This window comes from Theropithecus gelada, chromosome 11 (assembly GCF_003255815.1).
Source record: "Theropithecus gelada isolate Dixy chromosome 11, Tgel_1.0, whole genome shotgun sequence".
NCBI lineage: Eukaryota > Metazoa > Chordata > Mammalia > Primates > Cercopithecidae > Theropithecus > Theropithecus gelada.
In genome coordinates this window covers 123,678,416-123,697,104 of record NC_037679.1, presented here as the reverse complement: position 1 = coordinate 123,697,104, position 18,689 = coordinate 123,678,416, and the positions used below count along the sequence as shown (strand labels likewise).

Genomic DNA, 18,689 nt, shown 5'->3' with positions numbered 1-18,689 from the left:
CCCAGGCTGGAGTGCAGTGGCACGATCTCTGGTCACTGCAACCTCTGCCTCCTAGGTTCAAGTGAATCTCCTGCCTCAGCCTCCTGAGTAACTGGGATTACAGGCACATGCCACCATGCCCAGCTAATTTTTTTTTGTATTTTTAGTAGAGATGGGGTTTTACCATGCTGATCAGGCTGGTCTCGAACCCCTGACCTCATAATCTGCCCACTTCAGCCTCCCAGAGTGCTGGGATTACAGGTGTGAGCCACTGCACCCAGCCAACTTTTTGTGAATTTCTAAATGGATCAGGTATATCTTGGTATCCTGAATTCCTATCCTTTTTTTCTTGGTGTTGGTTTTTTATTTTATTTTATTTTTTCCTTTTTTTTTTTTTTTCTTTTTCTTTTTTTGAGACAGGGTCTCGTGCTGTAGCTCAGGCTGGAATGCAGTGGCACAATCTCAGCTAGCTCACTGCAACCTCCACCTCCTGGGCTCAAGCAATCCTTCCACCTCAGCTTCCTGAGTAGCTGGGACTACAGGCATGTGCCACCATGCCCGGCTAATTATTTTGTATTTTTAATACAGATGGGTTTTGCAGTGTTACTCAGGCTGGTCTGGAACTCCTAAGCTCAAACAATCTGCCTGTCTCAGCCTCCCACAGTGCTGGGATTACAGGCATGAGCCACCACGCTGACCCTGAATTCATGTCCTTTCAAATGTATGTCACTGATGTGCACAAACATCAGTAAGAATAGTATTTGAATTTCGAGCATCCTCCTGGGACGGTAAAGACAGAGACTTTGTTGGAAATGGTGTGAGAGGTAGCAGAGCTTTTGTGGTTAAGGGCACAGACTGAACTTATGACACCCCCTTCTTACTACCTGTGGAAACTTCGGACAAGTTATTTGACCATTAATGCCTCAGTTTCCCCACTCGCAACATTAAGATATTAATAGTGCCCACTGACAGAAATGTGCTAAGGATTACAGGCATTAGAACCATGCCTGGGGCACGTAGGTATTCATTAAATGGTAGCTGCTGCTGTTGTTAACAGCAAATGTATTTCACTGGTTTACCCAGACAGTCCCAGTATCAAATACTCTTTTTCACTAGCTTGATTATACTTGAATTTATCCATCCATGTATCCCAGTAAAAGGTTCAGAAAATATCATTATAGTACTATTGACTGTTTTAATCTTTTTCTTAGCACAAATGTTTACTTGTGCACTTACACAAATGTGTATTTCAAGTAGCAGTGATTTTGTTGCATGGATTATTTAGTCTTTGGTTTGCAACAAACTTGGAGGGAAAGCACATAGTAAATGTGTGGTCAGAGAGGAGACCAGTGATGCAGCAAAAAGGCATTGAATTGGCCATCAGGAGACTCAATCCTGGTGCTGGATCCACTGCTCCCTAGGTCTAAATCTGTACAATGGGGCCAGTTCTCTCTGTTCTGCCCACTTCATAAATATATCTCAATGATTAAATGTTAGAATGAATTGAAAAACTCTTTGACACATAAATGCCATACAAATACATACTATGTATCCTCTTCTAAAGGGAGTTTATTTGGCAAATTAAATATTATTCTTAGTGGCAAGTTTTTCTATATACCAAATTAATGACCAGCTAACAAAATATTAAAGTATAGTGGGAACATTCTTAACACTTAAATCATATTGCTAAGTAAACGTAACACATGCTTTTCTCACTTATGATAAGGTCTCTCTCTCTACTTGAACCAAAACCTCTTATTTGTTTCTACATCTGGTATCTCGGAAATTTCCAAAATAGCTGTCTACTTCCTGGTGTTCACCATTTCCCCTCTGAGGCTGCTGGATCTCTTGTTCTTTGTTATGGACTTCACAGTCGGCACTCTACCAATGTCATGCAGTGCTGACACTGCACTATAGGAAATTAGATGGGGTTATCTCTCTGTGTTAAGCCCTTCACTGACTGTCCATTGCCATCAGAATAAAGTCTAAACTCCACAATGGGTCGTGAAGTCCTGGGGTGAAATGGCCCCTGCCTACCACTTTAGTCTCTCTGTTCACCACTGTACCAGTATTAGATCTTCCAGCCATGTAGACTTCTTTCACTTTCTCCTTCTGAGCTTGCCCTCTCAATCTTAGGCCTCTGTATATACATTGTATTCTATCTCTTTGCACTTAATTCACTTCTCATCTTCCTCAGGTGTCAGCTTCATTGTCACTTGGAGCATCCTCATCTGCCTCACTCCCTGTTTCTGCTGGTTGCTTATCTCTGTGGGACAGGCTGATTGGCCATCTTGCCACACAGTGACACCCTCCCAGCTCTGCTCATTCTCCTTCTTGCCATTTGTTCTCACTTAGAATTTCCGAATCCATGGTACATGGATGGCACTTTTGTTTCAACCTGCAGCAATCACTATGTGAGTTAACCTTTAAAAGGGTGCTTATTAAAAGGACTTTCAAAAATGTGCACTGCTTAACTTCATTCATTTGTATGAAAAGCCTTCATTGTAGAACTCTATGAACTGAAGAAAATATTGAAATGTTCTTTATCACTTTTAATTAATTAGAAGTTGGGACCAGGCGCGGTGGCTCATGCCTGTAATCCCAGCACTTTGGGAGGCCAAGGCAGGTGGATCACCTGAGGTCAGGGGTTTAAGACCAGCCTGGCCAACATGGTGAAACCCCGTTGCTACTAAAAATACAAAAATTAACTGGGCATGGTGGTGCATGCCTGTAATCCTAGCTACTAGGGGGGCTGAGGCAGGAGGATTGTTTGAACCTGGGAGGCGGAGGTTGCAGTGAGCTGAGATCATGCCAGTGCACTCCAGCCTGAGCGACAGAGCAAGACTTTGGCTCAAAGAAAAAAAAAAAAAAAAGTTAGTATGGCTTGAATGTGGAATTATCTCCAAAATTCACATTGAAACTTAACCCCCATTGTGGTAGTATTAAGAGTGAGGCCTTCTGGGAGGTACATAAGTCGTGAGGGCAGAGCCCTCATGAATTGTCGATGCCCTTGTAAAAGAGACTTCAGAGAGAATTTATGTCTCTTGCTTTCCTGCTCTTCTCCCACGTAAGGATGCAGCAAGAAGGCCTTCACCAGACCTACCAGAGGCTGGTGCCTTGATCTTGTACTCCCCAGCCTCCAGGACTATAAGAAATAAATTTCTGTTCTTTGTAAGTTACTCAGTCTGCGGCATTTTATTACAGCACCATGAACAGGCTAAGACAGAAGTCATTGCATTGTTAACATGCAGAAATGCAATTTAACAATGATCTGTGTTGAAAACATTCTGACTAAACCAGCCCTATTTTACTTCTATGCTGTACAGAGCAGTGAATGCTTGATTTGGATTTAGATTTGGGTCTCACCTTTGCCTCTTGCCAACCATGAGATCCTGAGTAACTACCTCCTCAGCCTCATTTGCAAGACAGGGACAAGTATGAACTCACAAGGCTAGTATGAAATAAAAATGGTAAGGTCCTTAGCGCAGTGATTGGTGCCTATTAAATGGATTCAGTTCCCGCCATCACTAATGAATTGAAACTTTCCTGGGACTGTTAATGAGAGACAAGGGTGATATCTGAAATTTTTGCTATTAGTTGTAGAAGGAATAAAAAATTAAGGCCTCCAACTAAATTAATCAGAGAGAGAATAAAAATTAGGTCCTCTGAATAAATTGATGAAGCTTAAACTCATTGACCTTTGACACCGAAGCATCATGACCTTTTTGCAGGCCAAGTAACATTTCTGGGCATCATTTTTTCCCCTTACCTATAAAAGTATGTGAGTTGTTTTGATTCCTTCCACCTCCAACTTTAATTTGCAGAATGGTTAAGAGAACTGAAATTATTTTCTCCTATGCCTTCTTTGTCTTCATGTTCACCATTTAATATATGATAATTGAAGTAACTATTTTCTTGTAAGTCACTTGAATTCAGAGTTTAAAATTTCTGGAAGGAAAATTATCATAGCCTTAAAATGGGGTATTGAAGGTCAGTTTGAGTTTCTGAGTAGATAGAACTGAAATATGCGTCATTGTTTTCTTAGAATAGTTAGCTCCTTTCCTTCAGAATTTTTATTTGAATATCAAAGGAGACATCAAAGGTTGTTCGGCTCCTCCGTGGAATGCCTTTGCTTATTAAGGTTTAGATGAGGCACTTCATGGGTTCAAGGAAAGTACATTGAAGAGAGAACCCATAGACACTTAAGTTTTCTTTATTGTTAGGTGTCAAGAGACACTTAAAATTCTTTTGTTGTTTTTGTTAAGCTTATGCTTTTTTTTCTGATGTGAGCTGTGTCTTTGTTATATTCTGATCAACTGAGAAATCTTTTTTCTTGAGTTTTAAAGAGAAGCAGTAATTATGAATTTCTATTGAAAAAGCTCTGATTTCAAAAATTCTTTTTTGGTCTGAATATGTGACTCTTTGTTAACTTCCTTTTGGCCTTGAAAGAGCAAAGGAAGTTAAGTCAATTAAGATTGATGTTCTAGAAGGAATTTCATATATCACTGTTTATAATTTATTGCTATACTGTTAAACACTTACAATTCATTGTATCTGAGATGTTTGCTACCTGGAACTGACATCTAGGTAAAAATTATCAGGTGTTTATGGATTCTGAGAAGAGCTGGAAAGACTAATTTCATATCTTCATTTAAGTCATCAGTATTCTGGATAAGGGAAATAGTACTATTCAAGCGGTTTTCCTCTTCCAACTTGCTGCCACATTCCAAGCTGTGAGCACTTTTATTTTGTACCCTGATCTACCACAAGAGGGTAGGGAAAACATAGAAAAAGAAAAGGGGTAGGCCGGGCGCAGTGGCTCACGCCTGTAATCCCAACACTTTGGGAGGCCAAGGTGGGCGGATCACGAGGTCAGGAGATCGAGACTGTCCTGGCTAACATAGTGAAACCCCGTCTCTACTAAAAACACACACACAAAAAAAATTAGCCAGACATGGTGGCAGCCTGTAGTCCCAGCTACTCGGGAGGCTGAGGCAGGAGAATGACATGAACCTGGGAGGCGGAGCTTGCAGTGAGCCGAGATCACGCCACTGCACTCCAGCCTGGGTGACAGAGTGAGACTCTGTCTCAAAAAAAAGAAAAAAAAAAGAAAAAACAAAAGAAAGAAAGAAGGAAAAGAAAAGGGGTAGATGTTTACAATTTGATTTGGCTCAGTAAGCATTTATTGATCATCTTGCTGTATGTGTTAAAAATATTCAAATGACACTTGTTAAAGCACTGTAAGGACAACTTTATTTAAGATGAGGATGGGTCTGTTGCAATTGATACAGGGACCACTGTGATGGAATTTTGCAGTAGTGGAGAGAGTTTGGGCTTAACTCTGAATATAGCATGGACAAATGAGAATTTATAGCCAATGAACAGGGTGTGGTGGGTTGGGGGAGCATCAGTGGATGGAAATTACTGAGTAAACATCATGAATAAGGGAGAATTCTGGCTAAATAGACCTAATAGTATTCTTCCTGAAGACAGGCCAGGGTGATGAGACATCTCCTGGGAGATGGTGGAGGATAAAGAACTTGATCAGATATTGACAGTGATCAGATATTGAGGGTGGGGGGGTTCTGGCTAAAGTGATTTAGTAGGATTCTTGCTAAAACTGGATTTTACAAGAAAGTGCACAGATAGGCCTAGGAGAAGATTCGGGAACCTGACTAGATTTTGGTCAAAGAATCTTTGTCATCTGATCAATTATTTATTGACATGATAATTCTGTGTTAACAAAGGTCATTGATTTATAATAAGCATTTATTTAGCTCTCAAGATTATGGGTAGGTGGATGATTATGGCTAGCTAGTTCTGATCTCTGCTAATATCTCTTAATACAATTTGAGGACTGAGTAACTATGGAAAGTAAACTTGAACTCTACTTTAACATGATGTACTGGGATGGTGGATGTGTGTAGTCAGAAAACTTGTGTATGTGGGAGCGTAGATTAGGGAATTTACTATGGTTAACCTTAATCTTTTGCCTTTATTTGGCAAGAATCAGAAGTCGTTGCAACTATAGTTTTACAATGCCAATAACCTCGATGCCAATAACCTCAATTAATGTTAAACTGTTTTTTCATATACAACTGCAAATTATGAAGGGCCTACTCCAAGTGAAGGGTCAGTTAATATTTGACTCTTCAGGAATCCCTTGACATTCCTTTCTTTTTTTGTTTTTGAAATTGGGTAGGTTTCTTTGTTTTTCCTTGGTCAGTTTTGGTGTCATCAGTTGATGAGGACGTCCTAGGATCACAATATTTTAGACCTGAAATGGACCCTGAGACCATTTAGTCTAACATTCATTAATAAAGGAAGGAAGTGAAGCTCAGGTAGATTTATTTTACATCACATGACAAGCTAGATGGGAACAGAGGAATAGAATCCTGGACCCTTAGTTCTCATTCTGTTGGTTTCACCAGTGGTCTGGTTTTGTTGTTGACATGGTCTCTGGCTTTGCAAGGAAAAGAATGGAGAACTTAACTGCAATTAGAAAAAATTAGTAATAGCATTTACATAGTAAATTGTATTTGAAGACAATTTTAGGTACTTTCTCTTATAGTTGAAATGAATAGCTGAGAGAATGTCATGTCACAGTTAGGTATTATTTACAGATTTAGGGTCTCCTCATTTAGAAGAAATAAATTATAATATTCTTCCTCATGGAATTGTTGTAAGTGGCGAATAAGTTACTATACTCAAATTACTTAGATTAGTGTCCGGCACATATTAGTTGTTGCTATTTTTATTATTGCTGTTAATAGTATTGAGTATTGTTATTTGGTTCTACTTCACAGATCATGTCTATTGGACTGATGGGGAAAGTTTGTTCATTTTTGGTGAGGGTAGGGGAAGAGGAAAAGATGCAGAGAATTTAGCCCTTAGAGTGCTCCCTGTCTGAACTTAGGGATCTCAGCCTCTGACCTAGTGTTTACCAAAAAAGAGAGCCATGTTATTTTGGCTTACTTTCTCATTTACTATTGATCAACAACTAGAAATAGAAATATTGCAGAGGTCATCTTTATTTTTTCATCTATGCTCTCTTTACCAATTTAGGCTTTCATTACATTGGGATGCTACATTTTAACAGTAAATTATTTGGTGCCTTTAGCTTCTTAAGGAAATGGAATTTCCCCAAGAATTTCTAAACCAGGGGATACTTTACAAATACAACTCAGTGAAATAGCCATCATAGCAAGCTTTCAGTGAAAGAAAATATGGAGAATTGGCCAGGCACGGTGGCTCATGCCTGTAATCCCAGCACTTTAGGAGGTCGAGGCAGGTGGATCACCTGAAGTCAGGAGTTCAAGACCAGCCTGGCCAACATGGTGAAACCCTGTCTCTACTAAAAGTACAAAGATTAGCTGGGCATGGTGGCAGGCACATGTAATCCCAGCTACTCATGAGGCTGAGGCAGGAGAAGAGCTTGAACCCGGGAAGCGGAGGTTGCAATGAGCCGAGATCATGCCACTGCACTCCAGCCTGAGTGACAAGAGCAAGACTCTGTTTAAAAAAAAAAAAAAAAAAGAATTTACCTAACTTTATCATTGAAAAAAATATCCTAAACTTTGTGTTTTGTTGTTCTATGGAAAGGAAAACCACTGATAATTTTACCACTATGTTAAAAGAAACAATCAACAGCAGGAACTTGAGAAAAGAAGTTTCCAGAAGCAGATCACCCCAGAGGGTGCCTTTGTATTCGGATGTATTGCTTCTCCAGCCCTCCCCAGCACCTTTTCCATTTCCATTCAGTCATTCTCTTTGCCTTTCTGCTGCCATTGATAACCTCCTGAAAAGGAACAGCAGAAATAACCAGGGTGGTCGTAGTTGAGTTGGCCTGAAAATAATAGTCACAGTAGAGGCAGAGCTGAGAGGACGCTTAGCAGGGCTTTACCTTTTAGGCAATGCAGAACCAGTTGACACTGAAGATCAAAGTCAAGGAGTTTGCCTCAGAAAAATACACATAAAATCTTGTGCACAATTTCAGGAAGCAGTGGACCCCCTAAAGCCCATTTTGGGACAGTAGCTGTCCCCGTGGCTTGTGAGAGCTGACAGTATCCTTGGCCTTCTTCCTTGTCAAGCTCTCTGTTGGCAGCTAAGGAAGATGAAAGGGATTTAAATGCAGTGCTTGAGGATGGATCCAGTCCAGAGCTTGCTAAAAGCCAACTCTCTTTTGTGTTTTTTGGACTCCTCGTTTTCTCCATTCATTAAATACTTGAATGGCCAGATCTGAGCACATATCACTTCCACAGCTCTTTTCGGACCAGGCAGAGGAAAAGGGAGGTGAGAAGGAAGTGTGAGGCTGTCACCTCCTCACAGTGCCATTTGTTACAAAGCAGAGGAGCCACATGTGTTTGTAAGCAATTCTCTTTTTATTTTTGAGATGGAATCTCGCTCTGTCCCCCAAGCTGGAGTGCAGTGGCGCGATCTCGGCTCACTGCAACCTCCGCCTCCCTGGTTCAAGGGGTTCTTCTGCCTCAGCCTTCCGAGTAGCTGGGACTACAGGTGTCTGCCACCACACCTGGCTAATTTGAGTATTTTTAATAGAGACGAGGTTTCACCATATTGGCCAGGCTGGTCTCGAACTCCTGACCTCGTGATCTGCCCGCCTCGGCCTCCCAAAGTGCTGGGATTACAGGCGTGAGCCACCTCGCCCAGCCATTGTAAGCAATCCGCAAGGTGGATAGACATTTCTTTGTGAGATATTAACCCACTCTGGTTTTACAAAAGGATTTCCCCCTTATAGAACATTCCCTTTGTGTGAAGAGACCTCATGCAGATTTTAATGCAAATTTTGTAGGGGAAAACCACTTTGAGGAAAAATTGGATTGAAAAAAGAGGAAAAAACAATGAAAGGGGGTAGAGGAAATAAGGATGAGGTGGGAAATGCTTGCAGTTTATGTGATTTGATTCGACTTTTCTTTTCCCCCTCCACTCTGTATTTTCCGTGAAGAATTTTGCACGTAGGTGAAAATGTCTTAAGACTTATTTTATGTTTTCATTTGGGGCTTGTTAATAGCTTCTCTTGATTCCCTTTCATCATCTTTTTTTTTTAAAAAAAAAAAACCAGCCAACCACATGTCTTATATGTAGATATCCAGAGCTCCCACTTTCTATGACTGAGTAAGCTGCAGCAGGGCAGGATCCACACAGGTTCCTGCCTCTCTAGAAGCTGATGTTCTTGTAACCTAGTTTGGTTCCAAGAACCACAGGCAGGAGAGAAAATTATTCGCTGAATATCAGTGAGCTGTAATCCTAACACAGATACTCATAACTTTGTTGCCTTAAAAAAATTACTTAACTGACTGGGTGCAGTGGCTCACGCCCGTAATCCCAACACTCTGGGAGGCTGAGGTGGGTGGATCACCTGAGGTCAGGAGTTCAAGACCAGCCTGGCCAACATGGTGAAACCCTGTCTACACTAAAAATACAAAAATTAGCTGGGCGTGGTGGCAGGTGCATGTAACCCCAACTACTCGGGAGGCTGAGGCATGAGAATTGCTTGAACCCAGGAGGTGGAGGTTGCAGTGAGCCGAGATCACACCATTGTACTCCAGCCTGGGTGACAAGAGCGAAACTCCGTCTCAATAAATAAATAAATAAATAAATAACTTAACCTCCTATAACCTTGGCATCTTCTATTTTTAGAGGTAAGAGATTTGTGAGGTATTTTGTGGGTGGAAGACATTGGAGGCTTCAAATTATATTAAGTAGGTAAATAAACTCTTATTTTGTTTAAGACTATACCAGTGTAACTGTATCATTTTCAAAATGACTAGGTTATTTGGGATTTGATGGGATAGTAATATTCATAGCTAACAGAGCTAAGTCCTGTTCTAGATATTATCTCATTTATTCCTCCCAACTTTCCAATATTATTATTGTCTCCCTTTTCTAAGTGAGTAAAATAGATGTGCAAAGAGGTTCAGAAACTTGCCCGAGGTCTCCTGGGCTCTTAGCAGCAGCAGAACTGGGAATGGAAACCCAGGTGTTCCGGCTGCAGAGGCCCTGCTCTCAGCATTGTTCTCTGCAGCCTTCTTCAGAGCTGCAGTGTCTTTGCCTTGAAAGGAGAACATTGTGTCTGGTAGACACACTTACCTAAGATTTTTTTTCTTTCCCTTTTTAGGTATCTGAGAGCAAGCAGCAATAGAAATTTCCTGCTTACCATGAGACCATTTTTAAAAAGGGCCATTTTGGTCCTAAGTTATGTAAGTATATATATATATATATATACTTTTGAAATATCTGATAAGGAGTGTTTTCACTCTATCTCAGCTCAAAGATGTAATTCAAATTATTTAATAGAGTCAGCAATAGACTCTAACATCATGATACTGGGATCAAACAGTTGGCATGCTATACTGTTACAAAGCATCCAAAGGTATATATGAAAGCATTCCAGGGATATGTGTATTTGATGATGTGGACAATGTGAACTGCAGTATTCCATGAGTCCTTTTCAAGATGCTGAGACTGAGTTATCTCAAGAGGAGGCAGTGCAATCCTGGCTGTATCGGTTTTCTATTGCCATATAACAAACCACCCCGAGCTTTAGTGGCCTAAATATAACAACCCTATGTTGGCCCTATCTGCTTTAGTTTGGGCAGTATTCAGCTTTTCGGGGCTTCTGATCATCATGATTTGGGGCTGAGGTTACTCAATCAAGTTTATTCAGCTATCATCTGAGCCAGGTCATCTCGGTTCTCCTCTACGTGGTATCTCATCCCCGAGGGCCTCTCCCTGTGGGTTCTTTTTCCAGAAGGGTAGTCAAGATTTCCTTGTCACATGGCAGCTGGTTTCTAAAAGAATAAACTAAAAGTTGCTGCACCTCCCAAAGATTAGGTCCAGATGTGACATAAGGTACCTTCTGCATGTTCTGTTGGTCAATACAAGCCAGCCACAAGACTAACTCAGATTTAAGGGGAGGGGCGACTGACTTCATTCCCTGTTGGAGGAACAGAATGCACATGAAAAAAGGGTGGAGATTATTGGTGGCAATCTCACTGAATCTTCTTATTCTCTGAAGGTGCTTGTCATTTTGTACTTCCGTCTGTGGATAATGGGAGGATCTATGCCCCTCTTTTCAGAGCAGGATAATCCAGCTTCATTTTCGCCTTACATTCTTACAAGGTTAGTATAAGTACTTTTTAAAAACCCTGGTATTTATTAGATAATTTTGAGTAATCTTAAATTACAGGCTGACTTTGCATATTGAGGATTGTGGTCTATCCTTCATGTGGGGAGAAAAGAAACTATACATTTGAAATTGTTTTCAATAAATAAAGCTGTTTTGGCAGTATTATTGCTGTTGTTTCCTTTGGTGTATATTTGTTTATTCAACAAATATTTAACTGGATACTGTCTTAGTTTATTTTTGGTTGCTATAAAAAACTACCTGAGACTAGGTAATTTATAAAGAAAAGCGTTTATTTGGCCCACTATTCTGATGGCTGGAAAGTTAAGATTAGACATCTGGTGAGGGCTCAGGCTGCTTCCGTTCATGGCGGAAGATGATGGTGAGCTGACCGTGTGCAGCTATGACATAGAGAGAGAGGAAGCAAGAGAGAGAGCAGAGGTGCCAACTGGCTTTTTAGCAACTGGCTTTTGTGTGAACTAATAGAGCAATAAGTTACCTCCAAGGAAAGGGATTAATCTAATATAAGGGTTCTGCCCTCCTCACCCAAGCACCTCCCACTAGGCCTCCACACTACCACACTGGAGATTACATTTCGCTATGAGATTTGGTGGGGACAGATAAACCGTATCTAAACCATAGCAGTCACTTATCAAAAATAACTATCTATTGATTGATACATATGTTGAATGTTACAGAACAATGTGCAGAGAAGTGTACAGAGGTTGACTGGATATCATAACCATTTGTAAGATAAAATAAGTGGGGTGGTTGGAAGTGACAAATAGAAATGAACAACAGTTTTTGCTAAGATACAGCTAATCACTCCATTTGTCCTTAAGAGTTCTGAGGGGTTTGGGTCAAGAAGTAATGCTGGTCAGTGGCTCTGATTCACTGAATAGGATTTTAAGCCCTTAACTGTTTTATTTGCTGTGATGTATAGCTGAGGTTTTCAGATGTAATTATATTTGACAGTTTTAATACCTTCCTTCAGAATATATTGTTGCTATAATGTTTTAAGAATTGGGATGCCTTTCTTTCGGCTGGAACCACCATCTTCTAATAATTTGCTGTGATGAGGAACACAAAGAAAAAGAGGAGAGGCATCCCATAGATGTTCTCTAGGCCTTTTAGCAAACATGGAGTTGTTCCTTTGGCCACATACATGCAGATCTATAAGAAAGGTGATATTGTTGACAAGGGAATGGGTTCTGTTCAAAAAGGAAGGCCCCACAAATGTTTCCATGGCAAAACTGGAAGAGTCTACAATGTTACCCAGCTGCTGTTGGCTTTGTCAGCAAACAAGTTCAGGGCAAGATTCTTGCCAAGAGATTTAATGTGCGTATTAAGCACTCTAAGAGCCGAGATAGCTTCCTGAAATGCATGAAAGAAAATGATCAGAAGAAGAAGGAAGGCAGAGAAGCACACTTTGTGAATGAGTGGAATGGAGTCTGCCCTGCTGGAACCTGTCCCTTATGAATTTGTGTTGTAATAGAGGTCAAAAAATAAATAAAAGACCTGGGGACTATAAACAATTAAAAATATAAAAAATTAAGATGCACTCTTCTAAAATGTTCATAGTTTTACATACCTTTAATGTTATCTAATATCATTTTAATGATAGTAACCTTCACTTTGTTTTGTATTTGCAGAGAAATGATAAATTTTAAATATTGATCTATGGGGCATTTATATTTTAGTTTATTTGTATCTCTTAGGGACAACAGATTGTTAGATTTTGTTTTTTGTTTTTTGTTCTTGTTTTTGTATTTTTGAGATGGAGTCTCACTCTGTCTCCCAGTCTGGAGTGCAGTGGCGTGATCTTGGCTCACTGCAACCTCCGCCTCCCTGGTTCAAGTGATTCTCTTGCCTCAGAGTAGCAAGTAGCTGGGACTACAGGCACACGCCACCATGCCCGGCTAATTTTTGTATTTTTAGCAGAGAGAGAGGGATTTTCGTCATGTTGGCCAGGCTGTCCTCGAACTTCTGACCTCAGTTGACCCACCTGCCCCAGCCTCCCAAAGTGCTGGGATTACAGGTGTGAACCACCACGCCCAGCCTAGATTTTGTTTTTATGTTTGCCAGTGATTTTTCCTTTATATCATCAATTAACTTCTATGTTGGAATTAATAAATTTCTACTACTTTCTTTGCCTTCTATGCTTTTTAAAATTATTTCTAGTATTTTCTTCTCTTTATTTTCTTTATTTCCCATTTTAAAAGGCTATCTTCCAATATGATTATCACATTTTTATAATAAAAACTATATCATGTTTGTTTTCATTACTTCCAACATGTATTTGTATTAAACTAATCTTGAATATGCTCTCAGAAATAATGTGATATCCAACTTCTGGTGTTGGCTTACTCCTTCTCAGCAGTGTAGAACCTTTATAAATTGTTGTTTATATCTTATGTTTTAAAAATTCTTGTTTAATATATCCTTTAATTAAGCTTGACTTCTCTAGCCCAGCTTTTTGTTAATGTTACAATCTACTCACCATTTTTAGGTATCTCTCCCTGGCCTTCAAAATCTCCAGGGCTGCTCGTCCAGATATTTTTAGCTGTGCCAGCTCACTAATATATTGTCTTGTGTTCTGTAGCTCCTTAAATAACTACCTTTGTCTATAAGAGGAAAACCAATTTTGCCATATATTCTTGCATAGTGGCTACGTTTCCTTTAGCTTTGGGTTGGTTTCACTCCAAGACTTCTTGTCTCCTGAATTTGAGCTTTCATACTTATCTTTGTAGTTAGACGTAGCCTGTTCCCTGAGCTTACCAGTCTCTAAACACTAAGATGTACAGTTAAAAAGAGACAGACGGAGGAGAACGAGAGCATACTGCTGTCAACTCACCAAGCAATTATTTTATTCCTATCTCATGTTGTAGGTAAACAAGTGCTTGTCCCAAGGTCCTTGGTGTTAGGAAAAGGTAGCCATTGATATCTGACTCACAGCTCTCCTAGCTGTAACATCTTAGGGGTCAGGGGCATTAGATGGTGGGGTTTTTTTATCACTGCTGGTAGGAAAAAAAACAAAACAAAACAATTCTTTGGTGGAACCTGTGGCAAAATTAGTACCTTGAGCCATTTGCTAGATTCTGCCTTTCACTTCCAAGGCATATATATATACTTTTCAAAGGGATCTGCTACATATTTTGTCCAGGACTTTCTGTCTGTGAATCAGTCCATGCAAGCGACTGTAACTCAGGCAGTTCAATTAAAAAAAAGTAATGGAATAGAATATCCTAATACCCATATCTTTATATTCTTCCTTTCGTTGCTTTTGAAAAACATCTTTCTGTTCTTGTTTTTCAAATACAAAATATCAGCCTGGCCAACATGGTGAAAACCCGTCTCTATTAAAAATACAAAAATTAACCAGGCATGGTGGCAGGCGCCTATAATCCCAGCTACTTGGGAGGCTGAAGCAGGAGAATTGCTTGAATGGGGAGGCAGAGGTTGCAGTGAGCTGAGATTGCACCACTCCAGCCTGGGCGACAGAGCGAGACTCTGTCTTTAAAAAAAAAAAAAAAAAAAATGTGTGTGTGTGTGTGGGTGTGTGTGTGTGTATGTGTGTGTGTGTGTGTGTGTGTATATATATATATATATATATGTATATAACCGGGGATATTTCACTGACATTTGTTATGAATGGCTTTACTCATTCATCTGAGATGGCCACATTAGAATTGACTCTTTTGAGCACCTAGAAAATGGTCTCTAATTCTTTTCCCAAGTAAAGTTCCTACTCAACTTGCATAGTTCTTTGTCCTGTCGTAGGCTGGTGATTCTTAAAGTGGACTATCTTGGTCTGTTTCCTAGTTGCATTGGCTTTTCTTTCCTTCTTAGCAGCTGTGAAGTTTAGCTGTGATTTGGCTGGGTGTCTGCAGTCTGTTGTGAGTAACCAGGTGCTTGTCATGTGGTTTTGACAGTCTGGCTCCTTGATGTTTCATCTCTTTTACTGAATTTAGGAACTTTGCACATCTTTCAGTAGCATTTTTGCTTCTGTCTTTCAAGTATTGTTTCTTATTTTAAAGTAGGTATAATAAGTTATTATCAGGTGAGAGTTTTCAGTTTAGCTTTTCTTTTTCCATTTAGTAGCTGTTAGAGTTATTAATTACATGTAATTTTAAAAAATCCTAATAACTTTTAAGAGTAGCTTGGTCAAGCCTTCTTTGTTTCAAATGATTTTACTTGTGAGATTCACTCTTTTACATTATCTATTTCTGTGTGCTTAACTCAGAGGGAATACCCTGTCATTTTCTGCTTACACTGAGCTTCAAAATCATTGTGGTATGCTTATGAAATACCTTTGTTAAGCAAAATTTCTAAGACATGGGAACAAAACAAACAAAGATTATGTGACGTTCACAGTAATGTAGAACATTATGTGACAAACTGAGAGGAATGCGACATTGGTAGGCTTATTTTTTGCTGCTTACTGTATTTTACAACTTTGTCGTCTTAGAATTTAATGTACAGAAACCTGATAGGTGTGATTATTTCTTTCCTCTCTAGTGGAAAAAATAAAACTTAAAATATTAGTTTTATTGCTTTGCATCACATTGGAAAAAAAATTGTTACTGATTTGCCAGTCTCATTCCCCTACATTGTTTCATGAAGACTGCAAAAATCCCAGTTTTTTAAATTCAACTTGTATATGTGTATATATTTATTTTATAATAGACCACCAGCCACTGGTCTACTTTCTGTCTCTGTAGATTTACCTATTCTGAACATGTATGTAGGAATGGAATCATATGGATGGGCACGGTGGCTGACGCCTGTAATCCCAGCACTTTGGGAGGCTGAGGAGGGCAGATCGTGAGGTCAGGAGATAGAGACCATCCTGGCCAACATGGAGAAAACCTGTCTCTACTAAAAATACAAAAATTAGCCGGGTGTGGTGGCTCATGCCTGTAATCCCAGCTACTCAGGAGGCTGAGGCAGGAGAATTGCTTGACCCTGGGAGGCGGAAGTTGCAGTGAGCCGAGATCGTGCCACTGCACTCTAGCCTGGTGACAGAGCAACACTCCATCAAAATAAAATAAAATAAAATAAATAGAATCATATAATAGGTGGAAGTTTGTGACTGGCTTCTTTCATTTACAGGTTATCAAGATTCATCCATGTTGTAGTATATGTCAATACTTGACTCCTTTTTATTCCCCAGTAGCATTCCATTATATGGCTATACCATACATCTCATTTTTTTTTCATAAAAATGGGCATTTGGGTTGTTTCATCTTTTTGGCTATTACAAATAATGGTGCTATGAACATTCATATACAAGTTTTTGTGTAGATGTATGTTTTCATTTCTCTTGAGTGTGTACCTAGGAGTGGAATTGCTGGATTATAAATGTTAACTTTATGTTTCACTTTTTGAGGAACTGACAGAAAGAATATTTACCAAAGCAACTGCACCATTTTACATTCCTACCAGCAGTATGTGAGGATTCCAGAATCTCTATATTTTCACCAACATTTGTCTTTTTGACAGTGTGTTTTATTATAGCCATTCAAATGGGTAGGGAATGGTATGTCACTGTGGTTTTGATTTATTTATATTTAGCTGGTGGCTAATGATGTTGAGCATCTCCTCATGTACATACTGACTCTTGCTGTCTTCTTTGGAGAAAAGTTGGAGATCCTTTATTCACTTTTTAATTGGGTTGTTTGTCTTTTTATTTCCAAGTTGTAACATTTTTCTTAATATATTCAAGATACAAGTCCCTTATCTGATCTATAATTCATAAACACATTCTCTTTCTTTCTGTATATTGTCATTTCACTTACTTGATGATGTCCTTTGAAGCATGAAAGTTTTTTATTTTGATGAAGTCCAATTTATTTTTGTTGTTTCTAAGATATATATCTTCTATATCTAAGAAGGCTTTGCCTAACGCGAATTCTTTTCTGAACTCTCTTGGTCAAGTATCTTTTTCCCACGTTTATGAGTTACATAAACCTTTAGTTTGTGCTGTGTATTTGTATGAAGATTATGTTTTTAATATTTAAAAAATTGTACTTTGATACAGTTGATTTGGAATTTGGAAGCAATTTGGAAGCCATTTAGAATTTGAGTTTTTATTCTTGACCATTGGGTATATCAAGACGTAAGGTAGATTCCTTACAGAGTTGGATCATCATTATTCCAATGATGGAATATTCAGGATACACTGGTGACAAGGCCCTTAATCTTTTACCTTTCCTTTTTAACCCAGACATTCAGATGTATTAGCTGTCAGTCGGTTCTTTGTGACTGACCAGTAACTTTTCCAACCTGTAATTAATTGAGATTGTGTGGATCATTTAGTGGCATGAAGTTGAATTGTAAATGTTTCTACTTTCCACTTGAGAAGAACCATATAATTAGAAACTAAAGAACAAATGAGACATTGTATCTTTATCACACAACTTTCTTTTGATAAGCAAGTTCCCCAAGGCCCAATTGTCCATTTAGTTGTCCATGATACACAACCTGTCAGTCATGATTGGTGATGACTACTTCCTTTCTTTCATTCCTCTCATCCAAGCAGTCCCCTCGTCCTGTGACTGCTCTTCCTAATCGCCGAAATTCATGCAGTTATCTCCATCCCCACTGCCACCATCTTCCTGAAGGCCCTCATGGTCTCTGGCCTGTGTTCCTGAAATAGCTTCTTAATTTGTCTCTGTCCTCACAGTTTACTCTCCTCAGGTCCTCCATGTCATTTTCAAATGATATTTCTAGCTGGATTAATATTTAGAAGGTCAGTGGTTTCCTACACCCATTAGGATCCATGAAGAGTAAGGGATCTGGCCATTGCCACTTTTTTTTTTTTTTTGAAACAGAGTTTCACTCTGTCACCCAGGCTGGAGTGCAGTGGCGAGATCTTGGCTCACTGCAACCTCTGCCTTCTGGGTTCAAGCAATTCTCCTGTCTCAGCCTCCCGAGTAGCTGAGATTACACATGTAGACCACCATGCCCAGCTAATTTTTGTATTTTTAGTAGAAATGGGGTTTCACCGTGTTGGCCAGGCTGGTCTTGAACTCCTGACTTCAGGTGATCTGCCCTCCTTGGCCTCCCAAAATGCTGGGATTACAGGCGTGAACCACTGCACCCAATGAAGATATATTTTTGTTCTATCTCATTACACTTTATTGTTATAGACTATTCCCCAAATTTTCCGTCCCATTTAAATGTGAATTTCTCAGGGGCAGAAACCATATCTTGTCTTTCTTTGTATCTTTGGCAGGTTTTACAGTGCTGAGCACAGGACAGAGCCATGATAATTGTTTACTGTTTGATGGATGAATGCATGATTGACTCTGCTGTCATAGGCCTGCTGCTTCTATGAACATCAAACTACCTTTTTGTTTCTGAAGGCCACTTTGCCCTACTACCTCTGGATATATCCTTGTTTTGCTTTTTGTCATTAAGACATTTTCAGCTGCATGTGCTTTTATGCACCCTGGTATGGAGATGGTAACTCTACTCTGTCATGAGAATGACCCACACAGTGCAGTGATAGGCTTAAAATGCATGCAATTATGGAACCCCAATATCATCTTGGGCCTTCTTCTTT

General features: G+C 39.5%; 1 protein-coding gene across 3 annotated transcripts in view; it reads left to right on the top strand.

Moving 5' to 3' along the window:
* The window catches only part of TMTC1 (transmembrane and tetratricopeptide repeat containing 1), a 286,278-nt gene that overhangs the window by 116,169 nt on the left and 151,420 nt on the right, over positions 1-18,689 (top strand). The window contains exons 6-7 of one of the 3 annotated variants that reach the window (XM_025402399.1): positions 10,115-10,196; positions 11,015-11,118. The exons of the other annotated variants lie outside the window; for them this stretch is intronic. Coding sequence (XP_025258184.1) covers positions 10,115-10,196; positions 11,015-11,118 — 186 coding nt within the window. The remainder of the gene's footprint in view (positions 1-10,114; positions 10,197-11,014; positions 11,119-18,689) is intronic. 3 annotated transcript variants of the gene reach the window in all.